The sequence below is a fragment of the Mus musculus genome, chromosome 15, assembly GCF_000001635.26.
Source record: "Mus musculus strain C57BL/6J chromosome 15, GRCm38.p6 C57BL/6J".
Lineage (NCBI taxonomy): Eukaryota > Metazoa > Chordata > Mammalia > Rodentia > Muridae > Mus > Mus musculus.
In genome coordinates this window covers 76,739,970-76,754,833 of record NC_000081.6, presented here as the reverse complement: position 1 = coordinate 76,754,833, position 14,864 = coordinate 76,739,970, and the positions used below count along the sequence as shown (strand labels likewise).

Below are 14,864 nucleotides of genomic sequence, written 5' to 3'. Positions count from 1 at the left end.
GTTTGTATGAAGTTGGCAGGCCATGAATTCTAAAATTCATGAGGAAGTAAAAGTAGGTTAAGACTAGCCAAGAGTTAGGGTTGGCAGGTAAAGGTGCCTGCTGCTGAGCCTGGCGACCTGATTTTGATCCCAGGGACCCAGGCTCAGTGGAAGAATGGAATCAACTCCTATAAGTTGTCCTCTTACTTCCAAACACACGCCCAAATAAACACACAGACACACAGACACTAAATAAACAGGAATGCAGTTTTTAAAGTTTTAAAAAGAATAGCTGAGAGCTAGGTGCAGTGGCATGCAGCTGTAAAGCCAGGTGTTTGGGAGGTTGAAGCAACAGGATTATGAATTTAAAGCTTAGCTCAGACTGCATAGTAAATCTCTTTTTGAAAGGGAGTGGTAGGGCTGGAGAGATGGCTCAGAAGTTAAGTCAGTGACTACTCTTCAGAGGTCATGAGTTCAATTCCCAGCAACCACATGGTGGCTCACAACCATCTATAGGGGGATCTGACGCCCTCTTCAGGCAGGTGGATGCATATGCAGTAGAGCACTCATACATTCAATAAAGTTTAAAAGAAAGGGAGTGGTAAGATCTGAGGGAGGCTCAGAGACAGAACAAATACACACGTACTACATGCAGAGTCGGCGGCTCTTCTCTCACACTGTAGAAATTTACAAAGGAAAAAAAAAAAGAATAGTAACCAAAACAGCACTAGAGGAAAGGATGCCGGGGAGTTTGCAAGCAGGTTTTTACAAGATTGTTCATTTTCCTAAGCTCCCTGACACAGGTGCATGCAGAGGCAGAGGTGAGGTCAGAAGGGGCTCACACAGAAGTGCTCACTTGTAAAGCTGCTCTTGTCCATCATGGAGACAGTGATACTGTTTAGCAAGATGAACTGTCATAAACAAACAAAATCAGTCCATCCAGGCAGATCCAAGACATCAGAATAAATGGCAACATTATAAAACTTTGAGAAGTTAATTTATAAGAGAATATGCTTGACCTACAAGTAGAACAGAAACCAGAAAGAAATAGAAAAAAAAAAAAAATGAGGGAAGGCTTTATAAATCCAACTCACTAAAATTAAAACTTGCTTTTGTTTTTTTTAATTTTTATTTTATTTTATTTTATTTTTGAGAGAGGGTTTCTCTGTATAGCCCTGGCTTTCCTGAAACTCACTCTGTAGACCAGGCTGGCCTTGAACTCAGAAACCCACCTGCCTCTGCCTCCCGAGTGATGGAATTAAAGGTGTGCGCCACCACTGCCTGACAAAACTTGTTTTGTTTTGTTTTGTTTTTTTTTAAAGCAAAAGAGAATAAACAGACAGGTCACAAAGATGAATCCTGGTGAGGCATCTTTGACAGACGTCTATGAGAACAAGTGTCTGAAATAACCCACGCGGGTCAGTAAGAGAAAACACTGTGCATCTTGTGGGTTTTTCAGGAATTTGAGAAAAGTGTTTGACATTAGTAATCACAAAACAGCTAAAACCATAGATGTAGAAATAATTGTTTCAATTTAGTATATTTTCACATGTTTGAAAGTTTTCATTATAAAATCTGGGGGAAAAAAAGATCAGATCATTTTAAAGGGAGACAGAAGGAAAGCTCTGGCTCTGCTGGGAAGTGAGAGCCTGAGTCCATACCACCCCCCTCAGTGTATCCAGTGCATCTTCACATGTGTGCACAAACACGCATCTCACATGTGTGCACAAACACGCACAGCCACAGCTGGAGAAGCCGAGGGAAAGCTGCACTAGTCCCACTGCTCCTATACAACCTCTTTTCTTCTTTTCATTTTTAATCTTTTTATGTGTATGTGTATTTTGCCTGCCTGTGTTTGTATGCACACCATGGAGATCAGAAGAAGGTGTCAGGTCCCCTGGAACTGGAGTTACAGACAGTTCTGAGCTGCCATGTGGGGACCAAAGCTGGGTCCTCTGCAAGAGCGACAAATGCTCTAACTCCTGAGCCATCTCTCCACCCACTGCTTTCCTTTTTTGCTTTCCTATCTGACAATTTCCTACAGAACTGTATAGATATAAACAGACATGTGTCAATTCAAACAAGGCTGTACTGTCTCTTTCTTTATTATGAACTGTGGCAGGCCTTCCCTGACACTCATTGTGTATGTATTTACCTTAAACATTTACAGAGCCAGAAGCTTAGGCAGGAGAATCACTACAAGTTTTTAGGCCATCCTGGGCGATAGAACCAGACCTATATTAAAGAGGTAGGAGGACTTGCCTGGAACACCACTGTGCCCTAATTGTGAGGACAGAAGAGATGGTTCGGTGGCTCAGAATTTGGCCCCTAGTGTTCATGGTACTGTCTTAGACAAGACTGTAATTGCCGCTCTAGAAGAGACCTCTGCCCTCTTCTGTCAGAGCATTGTACACATACACATGCATAAGTAAAAGTAAACCATAAGTTATCAAAACTTGGGGGCTGGTGAGATGGCTCAGTGGGTAAGAGCACCCAACTGCTCTTCCAAAGGTCCGGAGTTCAAATCCCAGCAACCACATGGTGGCTCACAACCATCCATAATGAGATCTGACTCTCTCTACTGGAGTGCCTGAAGACAGCTACAGTGTACTTACATATAATAAAAATAAATATTATTTAAAAAAAAAAAGTTATCAAAACTTGAAAGCAATCTTTAAACACTTGCATCCTAACATTAAACATACTTGTATTCGAGAACACGGCCTTGTATAGTGTGATTTACCTCTTTATAAATAAAAGGGATGACAGGGATGCAGGTTTGAGGCCCTGCCGTCCTGAGGTTTCCTAGGAATGAACACCAGATACAGGAGCACCCAGCAGCTAGTGGAAGCCCCTGTACAGTAAGGGGAGAGCCAAGGTCTTGGTTGATGCTTTTGTCTTCTACAGGTTGGAGTGGGTGGAGATTATCGAACCACGCACGCGCGAACGTATGTATGCCAACCTGGTCACCGGAGAGTGCGTGTGGGATCCACCAGCCGGTGTGCGCATCAAGCGCACCAGCGAGGACCAGTGGTGGGAGCTCTTTGACCCCAATACATCACGCTTCTACTACTACAGTGCTGCTTCCCAGCGCACCGTGTGGCATCGCCCACAGAACTGCGACATCATTCCTCTGGCCAAACTGCAGACGCTGAAACAGAACACTGAGTCTCCTCGTGCCTCTGCGGACAACAGCCCAGGGAGGGGCAGCCGTGATGGTAGCACTGGCTCCTCGCTGGAGCCAGAGCTGGAAGAAAGGACACAGGAGCTGCCAGTTCGCAGTGGGCGGGCAACAACCTTGGTCACGTCAAAGGAGGATACTAGCAGGTGAGGAGGCAGGTGGGTTGGGGAGAGGGTGGGGCTGAGGTGGCAGAGAGAACTGCACGTGGCTTTCTAGACTGTTAGTTGTCCCATTAATAGGGTTTTTAAGTCCTTGCTGAACCAGGGTTATCAGGCAGGCCAGCCACCTCATGGATAGTGTCCTTAGTCACTTGCGGAAGTTAACAAAGCCTTGGAGGAAGGGAAGGGGAGGTAAGGCCAGGGGTGGTGTGGCACACTTGTTACCTCAGCACTTGGGAGGTGGAAGCAGTGGAGGATCCGGAGTTTGAAGCCAGCCTATATTTAAGTGAGGCCTGACTTAAAATACAAGAGAAGGGGAGGAGGAGAGAAAGGGACTGAGGAGAAAAGCTAGACATCTGGGGCCCTGCTGTCCTTTCCAGAGGGCTGCTGATGCACCTTCAGTGGGGATGTGTCTGCCCAGGGTTGTCTTTGGGTTCTTGTAGAGAGTGAAGGAATGACCTCTGATTCTTGCATCACGAGGGATAGAGGAATTGTTCTCAGGGGCTGGGCTCCTTTAAATTTAAGAAGAGGCACTGACCGTGACACCGAGGACAGGCAGTGCTGCTTCAGACCAATGGAGCCTCAGCCAGGCAGGGCAGACACGGTGACAGTGGGGACAGAGCATGGCCTGGCAGGCCGTGGAAAAGGTTGGACCAGACCTTGTTCCAGCAACTATTTCTCTGCTGAGTATATAACTGGGATTTTCATAAGGATCATTGTGTCAGGGGCTTTCCTTTCATCCCTGTCCCCAGGGATCCCATCAGGAAAGGGTGTCAGACCTTGGTGGCCACCCATCTCCGGGATGATGGTCTCTTCCTTTAGTCTGTCAGTGACTATATTTCACTGACATCATCCTCTCACACTGAAACGTCCTTGAGTTTGTGTCTTAGTCCCCAGTGGTGACCACGAGTGTCTGACGCATAGCAAAGCCCCATGTAGTCGAGGCAGGGGATCTGTGCAAAATCCCAGCCAGACCAACAGTCTACAGCGGCCACCAGTCCTCATCTCCAGCAGAAACTTCCAGAAGAGATGATACTAAAGAGACCCAGAGTTGAGACTACCTAGAAGTTAGGAACCAGTGGTGTCCGTGCCATAGAAAATGGAGGCTTAGCTGTGATGGCACTAGATGAGCCCCAGCACGTGGGAGCTGAAGCAAGATCCCTTCCCTTTTAGGAGTTCAAGGTCAGCCTAGTAAGATCCTCTCCTCTAACAAACAAACAAAACCACACTCACAAATAGAATCCAACTAGTAAAACTCGAGTATAAAGAAACGAAGTTTTGGGGCTGGAAAGAGATTGAGTACTTCTTGCTCTTGCAGAGGACCCAGGTTCAATTCCCAGCGGCTAGCAACCCTCAGGAAGTCTAGTTCTCAGGGATCCAATATCCTCTTCTGAGCATGACATACACATGCTACAGGCAAATACTCATGCACATTTAAAAATTTTTCTTTTTTAATATTTTGGTTTGTTTGGTTTTTTGGGTTTTTTTTTCGAGACAGGGTTTCTCTGTATAGTCCTAGCTGTCCTGGAACTCATTCTGTAGACCAGGCTGGCCTCGAACTCAGGAATTCGCCTGCCTCTGCTTCCCGAGTGCTGGGATTAAAGACGTGCCCAGTAATATTTTGGGTTTTTTGAGACAGGGTTTGCCTGTGTGTAGCCCTGGCTGTTTTGTAACTCATTCTTTAGACCAAGCTGGGCGCAAACTTAGAAATCTGACTGCCTCTGCCTCCCAAGTGCTGGAATGAAAGTTGTGTGCAAACACCATCTGGCTACCTGCGTGGTCTTAAATACCTGAAGATTAAAATTATTGGTACAACACAAAAATAGACTTTAAAGGGGACAAACAAAATTCAGCCTTAACTATGCCTTCCCATTAAGCCCTGTGTATGAGCCCCAATGCCCAGCCAGCAAGTGCTCCCAGCCCCAGTGCCCAGCCAGCAAGTGCTCCCAGCCCCAGTGCCCAGCCAGCAAGTGCTCCCAGCCCCAGTGCCCAGCCAGCAAGTGCTCCCAGCCCCAGTGCCCAGCCAGCAAGTGCTCCCAGCCCCAATGCCCAGCCAGCAAGTGCTCCCAGCTGCTGAGCTGACTCTTCAGCACCTCTTCTGCTGGGTTTGTTTGTTTGTTTGTTTTGTTTTGTTTTGTTTTGTGGAGCAGGGTCTCAATAACCCAGACTACCCTTGAGCCTTCTGATCCTCCTGCCTCCACCTCTGGGATACTGGGATTACATGTATGGTTTTTGTGGTGATAGGAATTGCAATGAACTCAGAGCCTTCCTTGCACACGCGAGGTAAGCAATCTGCCAACAGAGTCACACCCCAGACCTTTATGGCTTATGCTTTTCCTGTGGCTAATTGTTTTCTATTGCGGATTTCAAATGGCTGACCTAAGATTTTCTGTTACACCATTTGCTTTGCCCTTTGAGATTTGTGGAAGTTTGGGGCTTGCAGCTGTAAGGCTTTCATCGGGAAGTTTTTAGGCAGTGCTTCTTGAAGCTTTTGTTTATTCTCTCACCCCGTGACTGCAGTTGCAGGTGTTCTAACCTGTGGCTGTTGTTCCTCAGCTCGCTGAGCCTCATGAATTTCTGTCTTTTTCTTTACTGTGTATGAGTGTCTGGCATGTGTGTCGGTACCATGGGTCTGTTTGTGCCCACAGAGATCAGAAGAGGGTGTCACATTTTCTAGAACTGGAGTTACAGATGGTTGTGAGCTACCATGTGGGCGCTTGGAATAGAACCTGGGTTCCTCAAAAACAACAAGGGCTCGTAGCCACTGAGCCCTCTTCCCAGCTCCGGTTTTTATTATTTTGAATTAGTGTCTGTGTTTGGGTGTGTGTAGGAATGCAAGTGCCCCTGGGAGTGTCAGGTAGAGGGTGCCCTGGGAGTCAGAGTTGCATGTGGCAGTGAGCCACGCAGTGCAGCGTGCTGAGAACTGAACTTGAGTCCTCTATAAATGCAGTACACGCTTCCTTTTAAAAGCAGGGTCTAACTATGTAGACCAGGCTAGTCTCAAACTCAGAGATCTGCCTGCCTCTGCGTCTTGAGTGCTGGGATTAAAGGTGTGCACCATCTCCTCCTCCAACTGCTATGCATTGTTACCATCTCGACAACCCCTCAGTCCTTGTTCTCTCTGCCAGTACCTCTGTAAATGGAAGTGCTCATCTCCATAACTTTTTTAAAATAATTTTACTTTTTTAAAAAGATGTATTGTATGTGGGGACGTTTTGCCTGCATGTTTTCTGTACCATGCCTGTGTCTAGTATTCTCAGAGACCAGAAGAGGGTGTCAGACTCCCTAGAACTAGAGCTACAGACCCATGTGAGCTGCTGAGAGGAAGCTGGTGGCTGATCCCAGGTCCTCTACACTAGCAGGAAGCACCCTGAACTGATGAGCCATCATTGCACCCCAACTTTCTAAGTATTTGGGACAGGGTCTTGTGTAATCCTGGCTGACCTTGAATTTACTATGTACCAGAAGATGACCTTGGACTTGTGGTCTTCCTATCTCTGCTTCCCAAGTAAAATTCTAGGTGTGTGCAGTCACACTTGGTTTTAGTCAGTGCTAGCGCTTTATGCAAACTAGGCAAGCACTCTACCGAACAGCTGGCTCAGAGACCTAGCTCCTCATCTCTGGAACTTTAGCTTGGGTCATTTTGTATTTTTGTATATTTTATGCTTCTGATGCCTTGTTTAGCCTTTTTTAAACTTTATTACTACTATTATTATTGTTACTACTACTACTGGTGTAAGTGTATTGTATATATGGGAACAGCACACACGTGCTACCGTATGCACACACGTGCTACCGTACGCATGTGGATGTCAGAAGGCCACTTTGTAGAGTTGATTCTCTCCTTCTATCTTTACTTGTGTTCTGGAAATCAAACTGAGATCATCAGGCAAGTATTGGCCTGCTGAGAGTATTGGCCTGCTGAGTCACCTCCCTTAGTCTATTCAGCTTTCCTTTTGTCTTGCTTCCCCTTCTAACTTTGAGCATATGGAACACACTTTGAATTACTCTCATGCCCTCTTCTGCTAATTTCACCATCTGTGTTCATTCTGGGCCAGGTCCACTGGCTGGCTGTCCTCTTTGCAGGGTACTCCATAAACCAGAATTCCGCCCTGGTGAGGACAGGGATACTACACATGATGGAGGGCATCTGCTCAATAGAGCACTTAGGGTCATGTTCTGAGAGGGAACCAAAGTACCTTGTGAGCAGCAGGTTGCCAATATAGCTGCTCCAAGGAGCAGGAACAGTGACAGTCCCTGACATCAAAACCAGTGTTGGGACTAGGTCGATGGCTCAGTGGGGAAACTGCCTGCCATGAAAATATAAGACCTGCATTTGGATACCAACACCCTTTTTTTTTTTTTTAAAGCCAGCCATAGGATCCAGGCTTGGTGGGACACACTTTTAATCCCAGGAGGCAGAAACAGGCAGATTTCTATGAGTTCATGAGACCAGCCTGGTCTGTGTAGTGGTTCCAGCCAGCCAAGCCTACATAGAGAGACCTTGCTTCAAAAAAACAAAAACTGGGAATAATTGTACACGCCTTTAATCCCAGCACTCTGGAATCAGAGTCAAGAGGATCTATGAGTTTGAGGCCAGCCTGGTCTACAGAGCGAGTTCCAGTACAGCCAGGGCTACATGGAGAAACCCTATCTCGAAAACAAGAAGCATCAGATGACAGCCTTAGTCTCTGCATGCATGCAAACAAGCATGCACACAGAGACACACATACCATGGCAAATGAAACCAATGGCAAACATTCATATGTTGTGAACTGTGACAATATCTTTGCCTCTTCACACAAACAGGTGTTGCCAAGGAAAGAGATCCAGTCAAGTGTAGTTTGAGCTGAGCACAGTCATCACGTAGCAACTTCAAGATCTTAGCTTCCTCTTTTGACATTAATTTTTAATTTGTTTTTATTTGAGCCTGGGTCCCAGACATGGAACTCATTATGTCTCCCAAGATGGCCTCAAAGTAATGGCAATTTTCCTGCCTCGTCTTCCCCTTTGCTGCAGTTATAAGCACGAGCCACCCCGCCCAGCTGATCCCTGTCTTTATCATGCCTTGCAGGTTAATGGCATCTGAAGGTTATACAGGATCTTTTTAGTTACATGGTTAGATGGATTGTAAAATAAATTTCTTTTGCATTTTATCTGAAAATGTTGCAGTTAATTCTGCTACAGACATGTTGGTTTTGTTGTTTGTTTGTTTGTTTGTTTGTTGGGCTGTTTTGTTTTGTTTTGGTTTTTGGGTTTGGTTTGGTTTGGTTTGGTTTTTTCGAGACAGGATTTCTCTGTGTAGCCCTGGCTGTCCTGAAACTCACTCTGTAGGCCAGGCTGGTCTCGAACTCAGAAATCCACCTGCCTCTGCCTCCCGAGTGCTGGGATTAAAGGCGTGCGCCACCAACACCTAGCAACAGACATGTTGGAGTGGTATCATGCCTCCTCTTTTAATGTTGATAGCTTGGGAAAGAAGCAGCTGGCTGTTGTCTGAGATTGAGCCATCGGTCAGCTCATCTGTCTCTGGGTTGTAGGCTTCATTCACTAAGAAACACTAGCCATACGGGGTGGGGTGGGCACCTCTGACAGAAGGCTTTCAAAGTCTGAGGAAGGACATTCACAAGTTTGAGGCTAGCCTAAGGCTGTATGACTGAAACTTTTTCTCACTCAGAAAATTTCAACTGTCTTTTCTTAGTTTAAGAAAAAAGCCATAGTATAGTTTTAAGCTTATAGCATGCTTGTGTGGGGGGCAAGAGTCTTCAGCTCCTCTCTCTCTCTCTCTCTCTCTCTCTCTCTCCCCCCCCCCTCTCACACACACATACACATCTTCCATGGGCTTATTATTTCTACATAAGCTTACATTTCCCCAAAGATTTCTTTCTAGCATACTTGATCTGTTCCTAAGCCTGTAACACACACACACACACACACACACACACACACACACACATATATTCTGAGCATGACTGGTTGCAACACACTTTGGCAATTTTTACTCCAGGTTGTGCTTCATCTGTGGCTCATCACCCTATTTTCTCCTGAGAGACTCATGTGTTGAAGGCTTTGTCTCCACCTAGTGGTGGTGTTGACAGGTAATCAACCCATTCCTGAACCCACAGTGAACTAGCTAGTCCCAGGTGTTTCCCTGATACTCCGTCTTGTTCCTAGTCCTTGCACATGTACCTTCTCGGTCCCCGTCGTCCCCCCCGGCCCCCAGTTCCTCTGCTGCTATAAGTGGAACAACTCTGTCCACTTCCTCCTTTCAGATAACGCTGTCTCACCAGAGGTTAGACCAGGCAGCTCAGCACAGATGGGGCAGAGGTCACTACAGTTGTGTTTACACGTCATGTGTTATTTTCTAGCTTTTGCTCTGCATTATAACTCTATATTTGAAGATACTGACCAGTAGTTTCTGTTAATATTTACCATTCATTCATTCGGTCCTTTGAAAGACCATACAGAAGTAAAAATAAAACTGTCTCTGTAGTGTTATGTACTGTGAGTCTTTAGGCATATGTTCTTGCAGTTTTCAAATATTGTCTAACAGTCTGAGAGATGTGGTGGCACACACCAGTAAGCAATGCTGAAGAGGACGATCATGACTTCATGACACAGGAACAGTGTGCTCACCTGGCTTTTACACGTGTAATTTCTTCTTACTATATGTAATATTTTCCTAATTTTCTATAGGCTGTGTACTGAATTCTTATATATTGTCTCAGGCCATGTTCTGCCCCCATAGTTAAATATTTTTTTTTTCAAGATTTATTTATTTATTATATGTAAGTACACTGTAGCTGTCTTCAGACACTCCAGAAGAGGGAGTCAGATCTCGTTACCGATGGTTGTGAGCCACCATGTGGTTGCTGGGATTTGAACTCCAGACCTTCGGAAGAGCAGTCGGGTGCTCTTACCCACTGAGCCATCTCACCAGCCCCCATAGTTAAATATTTTTAGCGAGGTGATTCACAGAGGAAACTGCCTTATTTTGGCTCATTATAGACTAGAGGCAGTGGAGCAGGGGAGAGACAGAGGCGCTGACCTACCCCACAGTGCCTTGCTCTCAGCAGCTAACTCATCTCTTAAGAGCACTCTACTCCCACAGAAACTCATCACTCCCTCAGAGGGAGTAGTCTTCAAGGTAGCCTTTCCATATCATTAGGTTAGAAGCAGATTTCAGTGTGAGTTGGTGAAAGCAAAGCATGGCGTGTGCATTTGGGTTGGTAATCAGACTGTGTGTGAGTCTCGGAGCCTGTGCTTTCTCAGGGCTTCGGTGTCTGAGCAGGCAGCTTTCTGCCACGTGTTCGCACAGTGGTGTCATTGAGCTCTGCCTCTTTACTTTCAGCATCTTCCCTTAACTGTTTTTACATTTTTTTTTCAGTATTTTTATTTTGTGTGTGAGTCTAGGCCGATGTGTTTGCCTGTCTGTTGTGTGCCTGTGGAAGTCAGAGGTCAGCTTCAGAGGTCTTTGTCTATCATCACTTTCCAGTGTATTTTTTGAAGCAACACCTCCTACTACCTTGAAGTTTGCCATTTTGGCTAGATTTGCTAGTCCATCAGCTCTGAGGATCTCCGTCTCCCAGCCTAGAGCTTCAGGTGTGTGACGTCACACTGGCTCTTTTACGTAGATGCTAGAGTCTGAGCTCAGATCCTCATGCTTCACCCACTAAGCCACCCCATAGTCGCCCCTCAACCACCTTAGAGTTCTGACCCAGCACGGTCCTTATTCTACTTGTAAAGAGGGTCCTAATGCTTATCCCAGGCTGCCCTTGAACCTCAGTGTCCCGATTGTTGAAGTTACGAGCATAGATCCCGAAGCCCAGCTAAAGTGAGACTTTGATGAGAATGATGCTTGAAACTGAACCCAGGGCCTTGTGTGCCCGAGGTAAGCTTCCACTACTGAGCTGCACTGTCACTTTACGCCCGAGATGTCGGCTTCTTTTCTGTTGCTGTTGTTGCCGAATACACTTGGTTTTTAAATAGTCAGCTAAAAAGCAGAAAAGTCGCAGGAGGTGGTTATATGCCTGGTTATACACCGGCTCCATGTGATGTGTTTGGTAGCTCAGGCAGAGAAGTTTCAGCGGCTTCAATACTTGAACCAGGAGGACTTCGTGAAGGACATAGTGGTAGTGAGCCTTCCTGGATGACGAGAACCTTTTCCATAGATCTGTACTGAGCTCCGTGAGGACAGTTTAAGGCTCGTGTTTGAATATAAAACAGTAGAAGGGGAGGATATTCTATTTTTAGAAGGTAGTTAATCTTGAAGGAGTTTACAGTTTGGAGAGAGACCAGGCCCATCATACAACTGAATAGTCTGGTCTCTAGGCCCTGGGAGTCTAGGTATCGTATCTATAGCCCCTCCTGAGGAATTCATACCACCTACTGTCCAGGAGGAATGCAGGTATCCCCTGTCGGCAGATGCTCACATTCGGATCTTAGGATCAAAATGAGGAGAGTTAAAAGTGGAGGAGTTTGCTCCATTTGGCAGGATTAACACTATATACCATGAAAATTCTCTAGCATTCAGAGGCTCTTTCAACAGTACTACATATGCCGGTTCAGAAATCTGCTGTTTTGCCTAGAGCCAAGGAATCGAACAAAGAAATTTAAGCCGCATCTCATTCACATCCAGGCTAAAGTGTGATCTAAGGAATGAATGAGGTGTGTGCAAATGGAATGCAGGTCGTAAAAGACATTAGGGTACTTGTGATCCTTCTATAATTTAACTATTCAAGATTATATATAATATGAAATTTTCCTAATGATTTTTTTTTTTTTTGAGACAGGGTTTCTCTGTGTAGCCCTAACTGTCCTGGAACTCACTCTGAAGATCAGGTTGGCCTCGAACTCAGAATCGCTTGCCTCTGCCTCCGGAGTACTGGGATTAAAGGCGTGCACCACCACCGCCCGGCTTGTTCTTTAACTTTTAAGTGAAGGCTAGGAGGCTACAAGTCTCCATTAATACTACTAGTAACTTTTTGTTTTAGCTTTTTAAGACTGACATCTAGACTGGGTATAACGGTGCACACCTTGAATCCCAACCCGGGAGGCAGAGGCAGAAGGAGCTCAGTGAGTCTGAAGTCAGCAGGTCCGCATGGTGAGGCCCTGTCTCAAAGCAATAAAGACTGAAAGCAGCCAGTGCCCCTCTATCTATGCATTAGCAGCTGTTCCAAAATGGTCTTACCCTCTGGCAGCAAGCGTCTACACTAGCATCCTGGCTCTCTGCCTTCTCTTACTGAGTGGTGTAAAAGCCAGGGTTCAGTAGAGATAGTCCTCATCAGACTAAATCAATCTTTCCTTCCAGACTACGGAAGTTCCTTCTCAGTCACAAGTAGGTGTCAGTTTGGCCACCTGCCTCTTGGATAGCTGACAAGGATAATCACTATTTAGATACCCACTTCTGATATCTCCTAGATGTCTTTTTGTCTGCCCTCAGAACATTACAGTCCCCAGAAGAGTCTTTGTAGCATGTCTTCTCTGGTTTTCTGCCATATCTGATTAAAGCTCTCAGTAGCTCCATCTCTGAGCCCTTAGAACAGTGGCTGACATTCTAGGACAGGGCTGGTATCCTGGCATGCTCCATGGCCTCTGGACCACTCTGGCTGTTCTTACCGTAGAAGATAGGAAAGACGGAAGAATTCTTGCTTAGACCATAAAAAGGAACACAGCGACATGGTGGTTCATACTTATATCCCAGCACTCAGAAGGTAGAGGCAGATGGATCTCTGGGAGTGCTGGGCCAGCCAGAGCTGCATAGTGAGCTCCTAGCTATAAACTAAGACAAGAAGGAACGAAGGAACATAAGAAGTGCAACCCAGGTCATCCCCAGGGATGTGAGGGGCAGTCCCGCTCTTGTGTGCTGTGCTCCTGTGTGCTGCACCCAGACTCATGTCGTTTTCTCTCTGCTGTGTTTCAGTTGTTCGCCACCAGGTGTGCTCCTGGAGAAGGACTATGAGGTATACCGGGATTACAGTGCCGACGGCCAGCTCCTTCACTACAGGTAGAACTGCCCGATGTTGGACACACCTGTCTACTGATCTGAGTGTCCTGGTGGGCTGGAGTGGAGTTTGGTTGAGCCCCAGGGGAGGTTGTAAAGCTCACCAGCACCTTGGGTGTAAGCACAAGACACTCAACATAGCCAGCCTCACTGGGAATTCCATTTTGGAAGAGTCGTGTGGCTCCTATCAGCTTCTGGAGGAAGGATGAGGTCTAAGGGATCCTGCATGTGTGTTCTACCCCTGGGTGATACGGACCCCATACTACAGTTACCAGGCCCAATCAGGAGACCCAGGTGTCTTACCCTCTGGCAGCCTAACAAAATGGTAGCAGCCACCTATAATCTTTCTTAGTGACTGGTTTGCTGTGGCAAATGTAGGGCATTTGCAGAGTGTTATGCCTGAGGGTCTCCAGGGGTCCTAAACACAGACCACCCAGGAACAGCATTGGTACTGGGGAAGAAATTGAAAGACATGAGAGGCCTTGAGAGTTTGCTCATCCAATTGGATTTGTTTCCTAGATGTGGAAGGAAATCCGATTCTGCCCTGGTCCTAAGTAACTGTTACTGCAGGTGTATTTTCGGCCTCCCTGGGATTCATTTTCTCATCAGCAATATGGGTCTGGTAGAGACTTATCTCCATGGTGACAATTCAGACCTCAGCTCTGGCCACGAGGTGTGAGATTTCTCATGACCCTTACTTAGCCACTGTCGCAAGCTGAGAAGGTGCACTGCATATGGCAGATGGCCCCATCTAGCCTTCGGCTGGCGAGCACTGTTGGGGGGCTGTTAACCCTTAACATCAGGGCTCATTAGTAACATGGCCATCACCATCTGCATATAGACACCTGTAGTGCTTCCAGGGAAGCAGGCACCCCTCACAGCCACAAATCCCAGTGGACTAAAGAGGCTCTGCAGGCTTTTCTAGATATTGTCAGTATCGGTGGCAGACAGGAAGTGAGCCCACTCGGGTCCTTCCACCCTTTGGTCCCCATGTTAGCAGTCCAGCAACTCTCAGCCCTGTGAAACACACCTGCCACACTAGCTGACGTACAGGCTCTACAGAGACTTAGAGACCCTCCTTGGAGTTCCCTAGGTCTCTAGCCTTGCAGCATTTCCCCGTGGCTGCCGTCTATCCCTGGGCTGTCTTCCACTCTCCCTTAGTCACTCTGTGTCACCTGCTAGCAGTGATACCATTGGGCGTCCCTTTTAGAATCTCATGTACTCTCCAGTGGACCTGGTCAGCACAGAGCAAGCAGCTGCACTTCTAAACCAGGAGGACACTCTGGGCTCTGCTGCATTCCAGTGGCCTGGCCCTCCACGGGGGAGAAGGTCTGACTTCAGTCAGTTACCTGCTAGAGGCTGCTCCATGTAAGGCACCCAGCCTTCTCTTCCTGCCCCCTGCCATACTGCGTTCCATTGTACAGACCAAAGGAGTGATTCTACCCAAATCTACCTTGGTGAACTTGTACTGCTCTCGCTTGTGGAGTCTAAGGCACCCAGTGCATCTGCATCACTGCAGAGTCCTAGCACGTATGGAGGGTGACCT

General features: G+C 46.7%; 1 protein-coding gene across 6 annotated transcripts in view; it reads left to right on the top strand.

The window, feature by feature from the left end:
- Window positions 1-14,864, top strand: part of Arhgap39 (Rho GTPase activating protein 39) — a 94,182-nt gene that overhangs the window by 63,333 nt on the left and 15,985 nt on the right. For all 6 annotated transcript variants that reach the window (NM_198420.3, NM_001168288.2, XM_030248494.1 and 3 more), the window contains exons 3-4: window positions 2,887-3,306; window positions 13,238-13,321. In NM_198420.3, coding sequence (NP_940812.3) covers window positions 2,887-3,306; window positions 13,238-13,321 — 504 coding nt within the window. The remainder of the gene's footprint in view (window positions 1-2,886; window positions 3,307-13,237; window positions 13,322-14,864) is intronic.